General features: G+C 36.6%; 2 protein-coding genes across 5 annotated transcripts; both read right to left on the minus strand.

The window, feature by feature from the left end:
• Positions 1 to 615: 615 nt before the first annotated feature.
• Positions 616 to 8,915, minus strand: LOC113106261 (protein regulator of cytokinesis 1-like). 3 transcript variants are annotated; one of them, XM_026267989.1, is made up of 15 exons: positions 8,775 to 8,914; positions 8,241 to 8,373; positions 8,035 to 8,157; positions 7,589 to 7,822; positions 7,312 to 7,482; positions 7,088 to 7,237; positions 6,846 to 6,993; positions 6,627 to 6,763; positions 6,465 to 6,560; positions 4,735 to 4,881; positions 4,427 to 4,537; positions 4,071 to 4,178; positions 3,773 to 3,949; positions 3,049 to 3,080; positions 2,310 to 2,334 (listed from the first exon to the last, which is right to left on the minus strand). In XM_026267989.1, exons 1-14 carry the CDS (start codon positions 8,783 to 8,785, stop codon positions 3,054 to 3,056), a joined length of 1,773 nt encoding a protein of 590 aa, XP_026123774.1. In that variant the 5' UTR covers positions 8,786 to 8,914; the 3' UTR covers positions 2,310 to 2,334; positions 3,049 to 3,053. The 3 variants fall into 3 exon arrangements, with proteins under 3 accessions (XP_026123773.1, XP_026123772.1, XP_026123774.1); XM_026267988.1 differs by lacking the exon at positions 3,049 to 3,080 and having other exon boundaries at positions 616 to 2,334; positions 6,627 to 6,760; positions 8,775 to 8,915; XM_026267987.1 differs by lacking the exon at positions 3,049 to 3,080 and having other exon boundaries at positions 616 to 2,334; positions 8,775 to 8,915.
• A 1,374-nt stretch (positions 8,916 to 10,289) lies between these two features.
• Positions 10,290 to 17,322, minus strand: vps33b (VPS33B late endosome and lysosome associated). Of its 2 annotated transcripts, none has more exons than XM_026267990.1 (24): positions 17,181 to 17,322; positions 16,779 to 16,907; positions 16,596 to 16,676; positions 16,406 to 16,467; positions 16,275 to 16,324; positions 16,125 to 16,192; positions 15,995 to 16,040; positions 15,820 to 15,914; positions 14,903 to 15,007; positions 14,695 to 14,785; positions 14,504 to 14,581; positions 14,317 to 14,390; positions 14,144 to 14,230; positions 13,974 to 14,064; positions 13,101 to 13,175; positions 12,942 to 13,006; positions 12,797 to 12,851; positions 12,121 to 12,167; positions 11,857 to 11,989; positions 11,667 to 11,740; positions 11,473 to 11,574; positions 11,304 to 11,379; positions 11,008 to 11,130; positions 10,290 to 10,908 (listed from the first exon to the last, which is right to left on the minus strand). In XM_026267990.1, the coding sequence occupies exons 2-24, from the start codon at positions 16,872 to 16,874 to the stop codon at positions 10,829 to 10,831; spliced, it is 1,854 nt and encodes a 617-aa protein (XP_026123775.1). In that variant the 5' UTR covers positions 16,875 to 16,907; positions 17,181 to 17,322; the 3' UTR covers positions 10,290 to 10,828. The 2 variants fall into 2 exon arrangements, with proteins under 2 accessions (XP_026123775.1, XP_026123776.1); XM_026267991.1 differs by lacking the exon at positions 17,181 to 17,322 and adding an exon at positions 16,983 to 17,151.
• Between the last annotated feature and the right edge of the window lie 119 nt (positions 17,323 to 17,441).

Consider the following 17,441-nt stretch of genomic DNA (forward strand, 5'->3'; position numbering starts at 1 on the left):
GGCAATTGGTCGCCTTCTATTGGTGGCTTGTTAAAACAGCCAAATCCTAATGGGATATGTCCCCAAACATACTACAGAAAACCATTTTTAATGGTTTTAATAGTTAAAAGCTGAGGGTGTGTAATATTTGTGATGATATTTTTTAGATGAAACCATTTTAATATCTGATCTTTTTTTTTAAGTTCTTAAAATCTAGATGTAGTTTAAGACTTAAAACTCAAAATCTTTAATCTTATTTTTTTAATATGTTTTGGATAGTAACCATGATTTTTTCCAACTGATCAGTTCTCTGCTCAAAAGCAAAGATATGTATAATATAGAAGTAAGATTAAAGCTTTCTATTACAGTGTATCCATTATTAATAAACTTTATATACATTATTAATGACCCGTTATTTTATCAATTTTTAAGTTATCCACCTGTTGTTAAGTCGCTAAACAAGAGCAACAGCTGGATGTGAATTTACATGCTTAAGGAATATATATATATATATATATAGACACACACAAATATACAGAAACTTGTTTGGGATAAAACAGAATCCGAGACTCACAGAATGTTCAAAAGTGAACTGTAATGCAGTGAGTTGTACAATATAACAAAGAATGCAATAAAGTGTTTATTTTTACATTGTGCAAAACATACAAAAGCAACATTAAAATAGATTGTGATTCTGACAATATTGCCAATAATGAGAAATAAGTAGTTTATTTTAAGTCTTAATTTAGTATTTTAACTTTATTTTAAGTCCTAAATTGTTAGGAACAGCTGAGTAGTTGTAACATTAAAATACACATTAATTTGTTACAAGTACATATAAAGCAGTGCTTGTCTTAGTGTTAAAGTGAACATACATGTAGAATCCCACAAAGAGACATTTAAATATATACAGGCCCGTAAAAAGGTTTTAGCCCCCTTCCATTTTATTTATTTATTTATTTTTGTGTGTGTGTGTATATGTCACAGATTCAGATCATCAAACAAATTTTAATATTACACAAAGATAACCAGAGTAAATACAAAATGCAGTTCTGAAATAATGATTTGATTTATTAAGGGAAAAATGCTGTCCACATCTGCCTGGCCCTACATGAAAAAAGTAATGGACCCCTAAACCTCATAACTTGTTGTGCCACCCTTTGCAGTAATCAACTACAATAAGGCGTTTTTGATAACTGGCAATGAGTCTCACATCGCTGCGGAAGAACTTTGTCCCTCTCTTCTTTGCAGAATTCTTTTAATTCAGCTACATAATGAGCATGAAAGGCCTGTTTAAGGTCATGCCACAGCATCTTAATCGGATTTAAGTCCAGACTTTGACTTGGCAAATCCAAAACCTTCATTTTGTTTTTCTTAAGCCATTCAGAGTGGGACTTGCTGGTGTGTTTGGGATCATTGTCCTGCTTTATAACCCAAGTGCACTAAAGAGGGATACAAACCTTCCAAAAAGTTAAATTTTTGTCTCACCAGTCCACAGAATATTTGCCCAAAAGTCTTGGGGATAATCAAGATATTTTTTCGCAAATGTGAGACGAGCCTTTGTATTATTTTTGGTCAGCAGTGGCTTTTGCCTTTGAATTCTCCCATGGATGCCATTTTCTCATTGTTTCTCATTGTTGAATCATGAACACTGACCTTAATTGAGGCAAGCGAGGCCTGCAGTTCTTTACTTGTTGTTCTGGGTTCTTTTATGCCCTCCTTGATGAGTCGTTGTTATGCTCTTGGAGTAATTTTGGTAGGCCAGCCACTCCTGGGAAGGTTCCAAGTTTTCTCCATTTGGGGATAATGGCTCTGACCTTTGTCAGACAGGTTCTATTTAAATTATTTCTTGATTTAACAGGTCTGGAAGTAATCAGGCCTGGAAGTGACTAGTGAAATTTAACTTAGCTTTCTAAAATAATGTGGTTAATCAGTTATTTCATGATTTAATAGGAGGGGGCAAATAACTTTTCACGTGGGGCTAGGTAGGTTTGGACAGCTCTTTTCCCTTAATAAATGAAATAATCATTTAAAAACTGCTTTTTTATGTACTTGCATTATCTTTGTGTAATATAAAAATTAGTTTGATGATCTGAATCTTTTAAGTGTGACAAATATGCAAAAAAAAAAAAAAATGGGAAGGGGGCAAAAAAACTTTTCACAATACTATATTACCTTCATTTAAATATAAAATGCATAGCTAAAGCTATAAAGAACAAGAACCCATAAGCCATCATCTAAAGATCCCAGTCCTAATAGCACAAAGTGTTGCATGCAGTAGAGTTAAAGCTGAATGATGGCTGAGTTCAGGATTTCAGGTACGTGTTTTGATTTAGATGACTTGGAGAGGTCTCGCTGTGACAAGAAAAAGACAGATTAAGAGACATTTTGACATGGAAAAAAAATTATCTGAACACTGATATGAAATTAGGTTATTCATAATACATACTGGATATATTTACAGCTTAAAAACAAGAAAGACAGAGTGGCAGATAATGGCAGTTAGGCATTAATAACTGAATTGTAAATGAATAGAAAGTCTTACTGTATAAGTGTGAATTAGGAAGAAAAACAGTTCAGTTCAAAGAGAGCCCGAGAGGATGTATAAAAGCGCAACTAATCAGATATTATACATGTATCACAAATGCCTTCAGAGGTCCATGAAAACTCTATTTGTTTGTATAAATTTATATCATGGAATTACTGCCCTAATCTGTTCAAATTAAAAGAATGTTACTATATTAGATATAATTTGGTAAGTTCAGTATGTGTTTAACAATGTACAGTCAGCCAATCATTACTGCAAAATAAACCCCTTTAGGGTAATACAGGACCCTGTCAGTCTTGATCAACTAATAAGGGGTTATTTATCAATAATTACCATCTGACTGCATTGTCCCTACATACTTTATTCAAGTGTTTAGTTAAATGTATAAAAGTGTTAATTTTATTATACAGTACAACATAATCAAAACAGTGTTAGCAAATCAAAGTGTGTTTAAGCGGAGTGTTAAACATACAGTTAAATAGGCAAAATTGAGGATGTTGGGAAATAAATGTCTAACAAACCTTGATTATATGGATTCAGGCTTGACAAATTCCTTTAGAAACAAGATTTTTATTAGCATAACATTATGCAAGTATCATCATTTTTTTAAATAGGCATTTATATACTTCTACACTTAACAATATAGTTCACTGCAAACTTAAGAATGTAAATTTGCTGAAAATTCATTCACTCCTAGGCCATCCAAGATGCAGATGAGTTTGTTTCTTCATGGGAACAGATTTGGAGAAAATGCGAGTTTTGAGCAGTGTAGAGTAGCACTTTCTGTTTGTCATTTCTCCAATCACAAACACAGACAGTTTGTTTACGCAGTGCAATACGCAACTCAGTGCGTAAAAATACATCTTCAGTAATTATAATCTGTCCCCACTGGATGCAGCAAATGGCTTGTTTGTAATGGGTTTTATTGTTTTTGTCTTGTAGCGCCCGGTGTTCTGACACACGGCATGACATTATAGTAAGGGGCGTAACATTTCTGTCACGAGCTTGAGGCATTCATCCAATCACAAGGCACTGAATAGCTGGCCAATCAGAGCACACCTCGTTTTCTGAACAATGAGCTTTGTAAAAAACGATGTGTTTCAGAAAGGCGGGGCATACAGGAGAAACAATACTGTGCAGTATGTGGAAAATAATGTGGGTTTTTTTTTTCACTTTAAACCGCATAAACACATTTCATTACTCTTTGATCAGACTGTTAGTTACTGATGGAGGAGATGAATTTACCTGAAATTCTGAATAGGTGCCTGCGACACAGTTAATGCTGAAGTTACGCTGTGGACTAGCTGGTACCTTCATCATCTCAGCCACACCACCAGTTAGATGACAGATATTCTCCTTATTGCGTTCTAGCAAACCTTGATGAGGAGGATTGCCATGGCCTGGAGTCTTCACATTACCCAGCTTTGAAAAAAGACGTGTAAGGAAAGAAGTAACACATTAACTTTGTTCATCAGTAAAGGATTGGACAAATTAGTTAAATAAAAGCTTGAGAACAATGGTGTTGTTACAGCCGTGCACTGACCTTGCCTGCTGAAATTGGAGGACGTTTTATAGGAGAATGACAGACAGTACCTCCAAAGACAGATCGGATAGTGCTGTTAGAAGTGCCAGTACTGGAGGTAGCGTTTAGCTGAGGAAAAGGAAAATGTGTGCATAAAGGTGTTTAATGTGAATAAAACCAACAAGAACACCCACGTTTCACAGCCCAATCAATTTCCAGTGGATAAAGTCATGTCCTGCCTTGCATGTTTTATATTGCAATACTCTTTTTCACTCAGAAATATGACACACTACATGTAAAAAAGGGCTGTGAACAGGGTTTCACATTGACTTGAATTCTGCTGTCATCATCAGGAAATAAAATCCTATTGTACTTGCCTTTCGAGCTTTACAAGGTGTTGTGTTGCCCAGAACTCTTCGTTTAGTCGGTGTCCGGATCACAGTACCATAGACCATGTCCTCCTCTGTCTGCTTGCTCTTCTTTAGTTGCTGCACAACAGTTATTGGATTATTCAAATCTATCAATATTAAATCTTCATAATTTCAGAACGGGTCATTTTCTAGTAATGCATAATTCATAAATTCAAGTTACTCAGCAAATTTGGGTAAATGTATAAAATCTGAATTTTAATTCACATCTCTGGAGCATAGGTATATTCCTATGCACAGTAAAGTGAAATACGTACCCGCTCTTGTTTTTCCCGCTCTTTCTCCAGCCGGTACGTCTCCCATTGATCAGTAACAAACTGCATGAACTTCTGACCATTCACCAGGAACTCTCTGTTCTGTTCATGTTCCCACTGTTCAATCTCAGCCTTCAGCTTCTTCTCAAGCTAAATGAGAGAGACTCAATTACTAATGGCTAACCTTATAACGTTATATACTACTGTTCAAAAGTTGTCAAAGTTTATAATTTCACTAAGACTGCAAAAAACTACTCCAGTCTTCAGTTATCCTTCAGAAATCCTTATAATATGCCGATTTGGCACTCAAGAAACATTTCTATAATAATCAATGTTGAAAACAGTTGTGCTACTTAATATTTTTGTAGAAGAAGATATTTTATTTAAATTAGAAATATTTCAAACAGTGTAAAGAATCTTTGAATTAAACAATTAAAGAATCTCTGCTGAATTAAAAAAATTATATATATATACATATATATATATATATATATACATATATATATATATATATATATATATATATATATATATATATTTTTTTTTTTTTTTTTTTTTTTTTTTTTTTTTTTAAGGGGGGGTGAAATGCTCGTTTTCACTCAATATCCTGTTAATCTTGAGTACCTATAGAGTAGTACTGCATCCTTCATAACTCCAAAAAGTCTTTATTTTTATTATATTTATAAGAGAAAGATAGTCTGTACCGATTTTTCCCGGAAAAACACGAGCGCCTAGAGGCGTGACGTGTGGGCGGAGCTAAAGAATCACAAGCGCCAGTAGGCTTTTGCGTTGAGAGCGTTTGGAAGCTGTGACACAGATCCAGAGGCTGAAATTTAACAAGAGCAGCATCAGCAAAGGCGTCTCTATGTGGTATGTACTGAAACTGTATATATTTGCTTAGCAGTTTTGGAAAATGACTAAGTTCCACTTTATGTCGTCTTTTTTTTTTTTTTTTTTTTTTTAAGCTGTACATGTGGAAAGTGCAGTTTGATGACAACATCGCATGTTGTTTACCTGATGTGCTCATGCGCTGATAGCTAAGTTAACAACACAGAGATATTTGAAGCAGTTTTACTCACCACATGTGGTTCCAACACACGATCGTGACCCTTTTTCGTTGGGACTGCATTATACTTAAGAAATAAACGATGTGCAAATCCATCGTCAAACTGGGCCTTGTTTGTAAAACAAGCATCTTCGAAATGCAGGGAACAAACACAAACACTTGTACAACTCCATCGATGCTCTGTAAAAATAAACTCCATCCACTGGTCCCTTAATGCTGTTTCTCTTTTGGTAATCTGTGCAGGGTTGTCTTCTTTTGTGACTTTTCGCGACGCTCTCGCGCTGCCTCTGATCAGTGATTGTCTGTGCTCAGCCTCTCAGTGCTCTGCTATACAGGAGCGCGCGCTCTTCCGGCAGAAGTGCCCTCAGGACCCATATAAGGAAATTCCGCTCCATCTAACGTCACACAGAGCCATACTCGAAAAAAACTTTCCGAAACTTGTGGCAAACCGGAAGAGGTTTTTTTGGAACAAAAATACTCCTTCAAACGTACAGCTTAATTTTTTAAACTTTGTCCATGTTTAGCATGGGAATCCAACTCTTTAACAGTTTAAAAAACTCAGTATGCATGAAATAGTATTTCACCCCCCCTTTAATCTCTCTCACCCCAAACTTTTATATGGTAGCGTGTACACATGTGTATCTTTCAATACATGTGTCATAATTACCTTGGGGAGACCTTTGACCAGATCAGCCCGTTGTTTCTCCTCTTTTAGCAGGTTTCCTCCTCTGTTGGTAAATCTGGTTGGATCTTTGGCCTTTTCCTACCACAAAACAGAGTGTTAGGTGATGCAAAAACATGATGAATATTTTCAGTCAGTTCAACTTACTTCAAGCTCTAAGAAAAGTCTCCAGCTTTCCTCCCATTTGTGAACACCTTCAAAAAGATCTTTATGATCCTCATAATACTGTTTAAGCCGCAATATTTCAGCATCATGCAAACTCAGGAGTTCCTCACTGAAATCTTCTGAGAGGAGAAAAAAACCTTTAAGTCTTAATTCAATCACAAAAGACAGCAGTGTAAATAATTCAGAAAAATGACACCTCACCCTCATAATAGGGCACAAAAGCTTGCCGTTGGTCAGTGCTATAAAAGCACTTATCCCAGAACACCGCAATCTCATTTCGAATAGCCTCAGTAACATTCTGAATATTTTTAAGCTTCAGTTCCTCAAGACGTTCAACCTCAGCTTGTAACTGACAGTAGAAGAAAAAATTTCAATACAATGACTGGACATTTGGAAGCCATAATTATTTTTTCATAGAGGTAAATTGTCAAAAGGTTACTAACAGCTTCCATATTTCTTTGCTTTGACAGGGTCATGTGTTCACACATTGCATCACGCTCTTCCTGTGGAGTCTGCAACCTTTCCCATAGTTCATGGATCTTCTCCCGATAAGAGCCACAGACACGTTCATTCTCTGCCTTTCTGCTCTCCAACTGAAATGATACATACTGTATTATACAACTGCTTAATAATCTTTATAGTACGTCAGATTCAACTTTTGTTGTACCTGGTGAAGGAGGACTTTGAGTGAATCAAGGTTTTCTTTAGACAAGCAAAAATTGTCTTCATCTTCACAAACAACATCCTTCTCAAAACTGGTCTCAGGCAAATGATCCAGATCGTCCATGCAAAGTATTATTCGCTTCTTCAACGTGACAAATTCTTTACGTCTCTGTTCCTTTCAATAAATATATATAAAACACTAAATATTAAACTGCACACAGTACTTCAATAAATGACGTTTATAATAGTGTAGTATTTAAAAGAAAGATGTATTGCCATACTTTCTCAGCAGTGAGAGAGGAGATGTGTTGACGGAAGTGCTCCAGCTCATCCAAGGATGGAACAGAATCAGCGGAGATAGAAAACGGCTGGAAGCAGAGCAGGTCACAGAGATCCTGATCCTGCTCGGTTAAGACTTTGAGTGCTTGCATTCTCTCATTTTTCTCCTTTAACATCACTTCAAGATGTGTACGGAGGTCTTTTTCCTGCTGTAGCATAGTGCCACTTCTGTCCTCCTAAAATGATTATGAACCACAACCACAAAAAAAAAATAGAATCAAAAATGGAGTTATGTGGCTTTTAGTGTATCAGCTATGAAGCCATTTTCTAGTTTGGACTCATTAATGCTCACCAAGGCTGCATTTATCTGATCAATAATACAGTAAAAATTGTGAAATAATATTAGTATTTAAAATAACTAAAGGTTGTCTCCAGAGTAAAAACTTACCTGAAAAGGGGGAAGCTGTAGTTCCAAACACAATTTACTCAGATCATTTTGACATTTCTCAATACTGGTCGTCAGACGTTTCCGCAGACTCTCTTCCTCAGCAATCATCATGTCCAGAAGACTCTACAGAACATGTTGTGTTAGTTTATCACTGAAAACACTCTTAGGATTCATCAGCTGTTGCTCAAGTGCAACTCAACACTCACTTTGACATGATTCTTAACCACATTTGTCCTCTCTAATCGCTGATCCTCAGGGATGCCGATTTCCTCCCAGATGTCCTTCAGGTGGCAGAGAGCTTTATTCAGACATGCCACCGATTCTGCAGCAATCAACTCACTAAAATCATTGCGAGAAAGAATAGAAAACAGTGTCGATAAACCTCTATTCTAACAGATGTGTACTCACAGATATCCATCAGTGATTACGTCCATTAATAACATTAACAGAAGCTACTACATCATTATCTACTGTACATGCAGGTGTTTATAATATACATTCATTCATTATTTCATCACTAAGCGACATTATACAACCCAGCCATTCATACATACAAGCACGAATCTCAGACAATGATCGCGTGTGTGGATTAAAATACGATTCTAATCTTATCATCTTCAAAACAAGCTAATTTAAATTACAACTCAAACTACATTTTGATCAAATGACACACGTGCTTAAATCTGTGTCTCCGCATTCGTAGATAAATATTATATTATATCACTAGCATACACACTCACCTCTTCCTCATCCTCGCCCTAAGACAAGGCTCGTCGCTGTTTATTTGTATTTTACAAGGGAATATTTCACTGTACAGTCTTCGCACTTCGATTGTGTACCGTTTCTGTCTGATTCAAAACACGCGTCAAAACAGCGCTGCTCCTTCTGATTGGCTGTTTGGAGCTGTTCTGCGCATGCGTGAGGATGTGTCAAACAGACGGATTGTTCCAGCATGACCTCAGAAGCATTTATAAACGACCACTCCTGATTTTTTTCCATGAATAATGCACTGTTATAATGTAATAGCAACAAATGAATAACTGTGCAGCAATAATAATGGTCTTTTTTTACCATTTATTTATTAAGAAATATATTGTGTATTTTGTGTCTCTGTTCATTGCACTATTTATGTTTCAAGTCAAGTCAAATCTCCTTTATTGTCAATTCTTCCACATGTACAGTACATACATAGAGAGAATCGAAATTGCATTACTCTCAGACCCCTGGTGCATACAGATAACACTAACAGTAGAACCTAAAAATACAATAAGGGAGTGTAAAAAACAGTGCAGATAAAAAGATATTTTGTGCAAAAAAAAAAAGCTTATTCAGTCTGATTAAAGTGACAAAGGGCTCAAGAGCTGTTATTTTATTTAAACTGACTGATGAGGTGGTAGAATGACATCAGTTCCATGGTGAATGAGGTAGTAAGCAGCCCAGTGCTGCTCAAAGTGACAGGTGCATGTCATCGTATGTTAGTGGGTAGGTGGGGGCGGGTGGAAAGACCTGGGGATGTGGGATCTTGAGGGGGGATTTTCATAGTTCAGTGGTGTCTGGGGCAGAATTGGGACAGGGGGCAAGTTCGGGGAGCAAGTTCAGCTTCCTGACAGCCTGATAAATAAAGCTTTCCTTCAGTCTGCTGGTCCTGGCCTGGAGACTCCGCAGACTCCTCCCTGATGGCAGCAGACTGAAGAAGCTGTGTGACAGGTGGGTGGGATCACCTGCAATGCAGAGGGCTTTGCGGGTGAGATGGGTTCCATAAATGTCCTGGAGGGAGGGGAGAGAGACACCAATGATCTTCTCAGCTGCTGTCACTATGCGTTGCAGAGTCTTTCGGCAGGACGCGTTGCAGGCGCCATACCACACCGTAATGCAGCTCGTCAGGATGCTCTCGATGGTGCCTCTGTAGAAGGTGTACATGATGGGGGGCGGGGCTCTGGCACTCCTCAGGAAATTTACAAAATATCTTTATGAAACATGATCTTTACTTAATATCCTAATAATTTTTGGCATAAAAGAAAAATCGATCATTTTAACCCATAAAATGTATTGTTGGTTATTGCTACAAATATACCTGTGCTACTTGAGACTGGTTTCGTGGTACAGAGTCACATATTTGTGTGCATATTGTATGCAGAATTGTTGTACATTTTAAAAAAATAAACTGTTTAACTTCCACTTTAACATATACACATAGGTAGACCACTGGGTCATTTCACTGTTTCACTTAATTGACTGGGGCTAAAAGACACACCTGACACCAATAACTGTTTTATTGATCAGTCTTGAATCATTTATTACATGCATGGAAAATTCTGAGCAAACTGTATAAAACATTTTTACATAAATTCAGATGACACCTGCGCAGACATTTAACAAGATAGTTCACCTGAAAATTACAATCTTGTCCTAATTTACTCCAGACATGCACGACTTACTTTCTTCTGTGAAAAATAAAATAAAATATTTTGAGAAACATTTCAGTGTTTTATCCCTCCATGTAATAAGGTCAATGGTCACCTAAGCTGTTTGCTTACAAAAATTCTTTAAAATGTCTTTTTTTATGTTCTGCAAAATAAAGAAAATCATACAGCTTTGAAACACATGAGGATGGGGGAAAAAAAAGGCAGATTTTTCTTATTTTGTTAAACTATCCCTTTAAGATCTACTAACCCCTCTAAAAGTACATTCGTTTTGGGATTTTGATGCCCGGGATATGAGGGCATATTCTGTCCTTTTTGCCCTCTCCTGGAACTGATCATTAAGTGTCCTCTTGTGGAAAGTTTTCTCAGACTCAAGCACCGTTCTCCAGTAATGCTTCCAGAAGCCGTGCACTGTTTGTGATGGCTGTAGTGACCACTATGAATCTGCAACCTTTCAAATAGATGATTTCATATGAACCATATATTCCTTTTTTTTTTTTTACATAATAAGTATTTATAAAAACACAAAATACATTCTAGATTGTTTTACCTCTTTCCCTGCCAAGGAACCGGAGTGCAGAGATCTCAGAGAAGGTGCAGCCACCAAGAAACATCACTAGAACAATCCTTTGAGCATCAGTTTTGTTCCTGGCATCTGAACTACTACTGCCACCTGAAACAAAAACAGGACAAAACAGGAGGAAGTGTAGGCTCGATAGCAAAAAATTATAATAAATGGTTTTTACAAATTCAAAATAATTATGAATATATTCTGAAATACTGCACCATCATATGATGTTTCTCAGCGTACAAACTGCTTCATACAAACGAATTCTGTGTTCAAACCTGTTACAGCAAATTCCTGTCCATTCAGCATGCGTGTAACCTCCTCCAGACCCGTCCAACCATCTCTCTCCAAAACCTGCGGACAGCACAGGCCAGAAGCAAACACTTTCAAATGTTGCTTAGCAAGAACAAGAAAGCAGTTAAAGCAAAGCCTCCTTTGAAAGCTCACCTGTTCGATCAGTTTGCAGCTCAGAGGAATATAAGCACCACTGAAAACATATGCCATGTCTCGCGGAACGCGAAGATCATATTCCTCACCAGACTTTGGTACCTGTATGTGTAGATTAGATGACCATGAAGTAAATATCATCATTTTGAACAGTATTTATTTGATTTTCTTTAAGAAAAAAACTGTTAGCTAACCAGAGCTAGTCTTTTGCTCAGAGCTCGAAAATTGCTTTTCTTAGCCAGTGAGGAAAAGGCATCTGTCAGCTTCCCTGAACAGAAACATAAGAAACTACCCAGTGCATGTATGTGTGCATAGTAGTAAATGTAACAAATATGAGAGAGAGAGAGAGAGTGAATGAGAGATTGCACTTATCCACATTCTCACCTACAGTCTTATCAGTGACAAGTTTCCCAACTTTACTCTCCATGACTGTCAGTGTTTCTCCTGCTTGCTGTTCTTCCAGCAAACCCAGCTGCCTCAGGTTTGCAAACGTCAGCAGGTGATCTATACCATAACTCTGAACAAGAGACAACTTACAGTATCATAGAGAACATCATCTCTAAAAAACATATTTTAAAGGCATTCTTATAAAATAATATTCTTTGGGAAGCTTTAGGTAAATGAGTAGATTCATAAATGTAAACATACCTGAAGGTACTGAGCTTTAAGAGATTTATAGTCCTTGGACAAAAGACCTGTGGGACAATTAAATGCATTATTGAACAGATGTTCGTTAAATAAACAGCTTAAAGGAACACTCCGCTATTTTTGAAAAGAGGCTCATTTTCCAACTCCCCCAGAGTTAAACATTTGTGTTTTACCGTTTTCGTATCCATTCAGCTGATCTTCGGGTCTGGCGGTAGCACTTTTAGCTTAACTTAGCACAGATCATTGCATCTGATTAGACCGTTAACATCTCGCTCAAAAATGACCAAAAAGTTTCTATATTTTTCCTATTTTAAACTTGACTCTTCTTTAGTAATATCATGTACTAAGACCGACAGGAAATTAAAAGCTACGATTTTCTAGGCTGATATGGCTAGGAACTATACTTTCATTTTGGCAAAATAATCAAGGAACTTTGGTGCCGTACCACGGGTGCAGAAGGCACAGTGATATCACAGTCTAATCAGATTCAATGATCCATGCTAAACTAAACTAAAAGTGCTACCGCCAGACCCGGAGATTGGCTGAATGGATTCAAAAATGGTAAAACTCAACTGTTTAACTCTTGTTGAGTTGGAAAATGATCCTATTTTCAAAAATAGTGTAGTGTTCTTTTAAGACATTGAATCTATATACAACAACAATGAATCAGACTCACCATTTTCAGTGATGGACAACAGGCAAAGGAGTCTAAGACTGTCAATCATTGACACCTGATGGACAGAGTTTCCTCCAGCATTATTATTAATGTAACATCATCATACCAGCGTCTTCTAACAATAAAAGTGTTTGTTTGTTCATACCTGTCTGTTGATATGTTCTTCAATGTGGGTGATGCATTCACGGATCTCAAAGCCTTCAAGTAATGCTAATAATGGGAGAGAGTGGATGAGATTACAGTGTCGTGTTGCAGAATTCATATTTCAGATTTGCATGAACTCATACTTGTCAAGACATCTTACAATGTTCAGTCTTCAACAAGTCCTGGAAATCTTGCTTGGTCTTCTTCTTCATCATGGATTCACTTGCACCGATATCTAGTGGAAGAACAAAGCATGTTCTTTTATTTACAATATTAACAGTATTCATTATTTGAAAGACATTTCTTACACTTATCAATTCTATATTTATTCAAAACAGACAGTAAATAAGCAGTTATATTATAAAATATTGTTACTATTTAAAATAACTGTTGCGTTTTATAGATTTTATAGTTTATTCCTGTGATGTCAAAACTGATTTTCAGCAGCTATTATTCCGATCTTCGGTGTCACTCCTTCAGAAAAAACAAAAAACAAAAAAACAATTGTGGAAACCATTATTGTCAGGATTTTTGATTAATTGAAAGTACAAAGGAGCAGCATTTTTTCAAATGGAAGTCTTTTATAACAATATACACTTTATCACTGACACTTTTGATTAATTTAATGTGTCCTCGCTGACCACAAAATTTCAAACCATAGTGTGTGTGTGTGTGTGTGACATATCAGGGACACAACTCTGTATAATGACATGGGTATGACACAGGTTTTACAAGGAGAGGGTGACTTATGAGGACATAACCCATGTCCCCATTTTTCAAAACGCTTATAAATCATACAGAATGAGTTTTTTTGAGAAAGTAAAAATGCACAAAGTTTCCTGTGAGGGTTAGGGTTAGGTGTAGGGTTGGTGTAGGGCCATAGAATATAGAGTATGTACAGTATAAAAATCATTAAGCCTATGGGATGCCCCCACTTTTCACCAAAACAAACGTGTGTGTGTGTGTGTGTGTGTGTGTGTGTGTATGTGTGTGTGTGTGTGTGTGTGTGTGACTGTGCGTGTACACTACTTACGAAGACTGAGAAGACGATGTTCCTGTTTCAGTCCTTTCAGTTCATCTGCAACAAATGCCTTCATCTGCTGGATGTCCATCCCACGCCGTTTCTGTTACCAATTCACATATTTTTGATAACTGTCCCACTGAGAACATGTTCAAATGTATCCTAATGTAGCAAGCACTTACATCATATGCTGTTTGAAGATTTTTGGCCTTCTGACTTAAAAAGCCAAACACATTGGAGAAATGCTCGTTCCTTATTTCATTGAACACCTGATGAATTAAACAAGCAGCAGGGTCAGTTTTAAAACAGTAGTTACTAACCACTGTCAATGTAATAACGTCAGTGTAGCTCTTACTTTATCTTGAGAGTTAAGCATCACTTTGATGCTCTTGTCAGAGGAAGTGACATCAGGGCCAAACTCCACACTGCCTAGAAACAAATTCAAAATGACATAAAAGGGATAAACTTGAATAGAATTAACCCATTAAATAGACAAGCTTTAAATAATCAAGACAAAGAGCCTGTAATATAAAACTGCTTACCACATTTTATTCTGAAAATATCATCTACCAATCCCTCGTAAACAACTTGAGAGCAGAGTGGAGTAACAAAGTCCACATCTAAAATAATAAAATACAAGTTATGCAAGCTATTTACAACAGAAAAGGACAGTTTGCCAAAAGCGGTAAGAGTACATCTAAATGTAACTGTAATTTCTTTTTAAATAACTGACCTCGGTCAATAAGAAATACTTTTGCAAATTCAGGTTGTCTTGTTCTCTGTTCCCCCTCCTCCATTAGCTCCCTCCAGGATTCATACACCATCTACATACACATACACACACACACACACAGACACAAATGCAGTGAAAGACTGCCTTGATTCTCATCCAGGAAAATGTGTAAATCTATGACGGGAAGGGTTTTGTCACAAATCCTCACCTTGGCACATCTACCGATCCCATACACTTTGGAGAAAGAACCATAGACAGACTGTAAAAGATGTAGTGCACTTCCTGCAGTGGTCACCCAGCGCTGGTCTCCCTCCTGATGAATCATATAACAATAACTCCGATGACAAACCCACGTGAAAAAAAAAAAATTAATTACACTATTCAAAAGTTCCAGGCCAGTGTGATTTATTTTAAGAAATGTATATTTTTAATGAAATAATCTACACTTAGAAATAGATTTCTTGATCAAATAAATGTTATTCTTTCCAAATTTCAAATATCAAGCAGCAATATTAAGAATAAGAAGTAATGTTAAACACCAAAATTCACAATATGTGACCCTGGAGCACAAAACCTTAAGTAGCACAGGTATAATTGTAGTAATAGCCAACAATACATTGTATGGGCCAAAATTACAGATTTTTATTTTATGCCAAAAATCATTAGGATATTAAGTACAGATCAAGTTCCATGAAGATATTTTGCAAATTTCCTACCGTAAATATATCAAAACTTAACTTTTGATTAGTAATATGCATTGCTAAGAACTTCACTTGGACAACTTTAAAGGTGATTTTCTCAATATTTAGATTTTTTTGCACCCTCAGATTCCAGATTTTCAGATAGCTGTATCTTGGCCAAATATTGTCCTATCCTAACAAATCATACATCAAAAACTGATTCATTCAGTTTTTAGATCATGGATAAATCTCAATTTCAAAAAATGTACACTTAAGGCTGGTTCTGTGGTCCAGGGTCACATATTAGATGATTTCTGAATATTCATCTGACATTCATTCTTCACAACAAGAAAACATACTACAAATCTTACTGAAACTAATACAAAATGACAAATAAAATAAAAAATATTCGGCCCTGAAACACTAGCAACCAAATCAGCATTACCAGAAAGTTGTCTCTGAAGAATTCAGGCAGCTCTAAACTCAGGATGTCGTCATCCAGAGGAAGAATGTAGAAATTCCACTCATCGGTTGTAACATCTAAGAACAAAACGTCATAGTTAATGTCTGCATTAGGAGGCCCAGGACCAAAGATTGAAACATTAACACACTTAACCTACCTCCATAGACTCCCTGCTCTTCCAAAACCGTCTCGCATGCATAAAACTGTAAAGAATGCCATAACATCAAAATCACACAACAAAATAAAAATGCTGTATATTTTAACAGAATTTCCAGACCACTAGTTACCTTTTGGGGGGTAAATATGATCTTATATCTTCTGAATCTTCCAGCCACTTTGTCTGAATTAACCAAATCTGCAAGCATTGTTAAGACAAACTATTAAACTATACTTCCTCCTAGATTATTAATCGTTATGTAACAGCAAACCATGCCAACCTGAAATCCACTTCACAGTTTGTATTCTGGGACGTATCAGGAAGCACAGCCTGCGGAAAATATCAAATATGTAGCCTACATTTTACAGAGAAATTAGTTTTTAATTGATAAAAAGGTACTAGTTTACTTACTGGTCTGAACTGCTGGCAATTGGCTTGAGCTCAACTTTGTACAGTTTGTCGACTTCATGTTGCTAAAGGTGAAATCAGGTGTAGATTCGTCAGAGTGTGAATACATAATGGTATATTAATCTATCAAGAAGATATAAAATGCTAGTCATTTAGAAAGACTCCTCCTCAAATATATTACATGATATCATACCTTCAGGATTGTGACATTTGCTATACGATCAAGAGGGCTCATCAAATCTGCATCAATAAATAAATCCTTCTTCCCTGGCAACTGCAAAACATACATGTTGACACTTGCAATACAAATTCAAAATGCAAAGTAGTTTTCTGAAGAAACAGGGAAATTGAAAGAAGCAGTGGATGGTCGTGTCACCTGCTCCAGTAGAAAGATAAGCTGGTCTCTGGCTAGTCTTTTGAGCAGAGAGAAATCAGGCAGCCCAGGAGCATCTCTCCTCTCTGTGTGAGCCATTTAGAGAGATCCCACCGCTAAAGATGGATGTACCTGTAAAACATTTCTCTATAACATCACTGTCACTCAGATCTGTGGAAGCTGCATGTGCATAATGACAAGTATTACTCGACTACTGCAGCTTCTGTCTGAATTTGGTTCATGTCATTGAAGCTGGTTTTCCTTCAGCAGTTCTAACTGTCTTTCATTTTCACAGTTTATCAGCATATCGAAACTTCCAAGTTAGCTACAAAAACAGCATAGATATAGTTATGGGAATTCATTTAATCTCCATGTAAACTAAAAAGCAGTGAATTTGTCTCATACCTCGTCCACCTCTTTCCGGAAGTGGTTTCGCTATCTGTCTGACAGTCCGATTCATTTCCGCAAATCGGTTCTTTTGAACAGCAAAACCAATTCAGTGATTCTTTTGCGTTTTCCGGAGTTTTTGGTGCCAACGTGGCATTAAAGATTCTGAAACGTAGGCACATAAAAGTATAATACCATTTTAACATTTGTGTACTGCTACCATTGCTGTTATTCATTTCATTTCAAACCGTGAAATGATTCATTGAAAAGATCCAAATC

This window comes from Carassius auratus, chromosome 7, assembly GCF_003368295.1.
Source record: "Carassius auratus strain Wakin chromosome 7, ASM336829v1, whole genome shotgun sequence".
Lineage (NCBI taxonomy): Eukaryota > Metazoa > Chordata > Actinopteri > Cypriniformes > Cyprinidae > Carassius > Carassius auratus.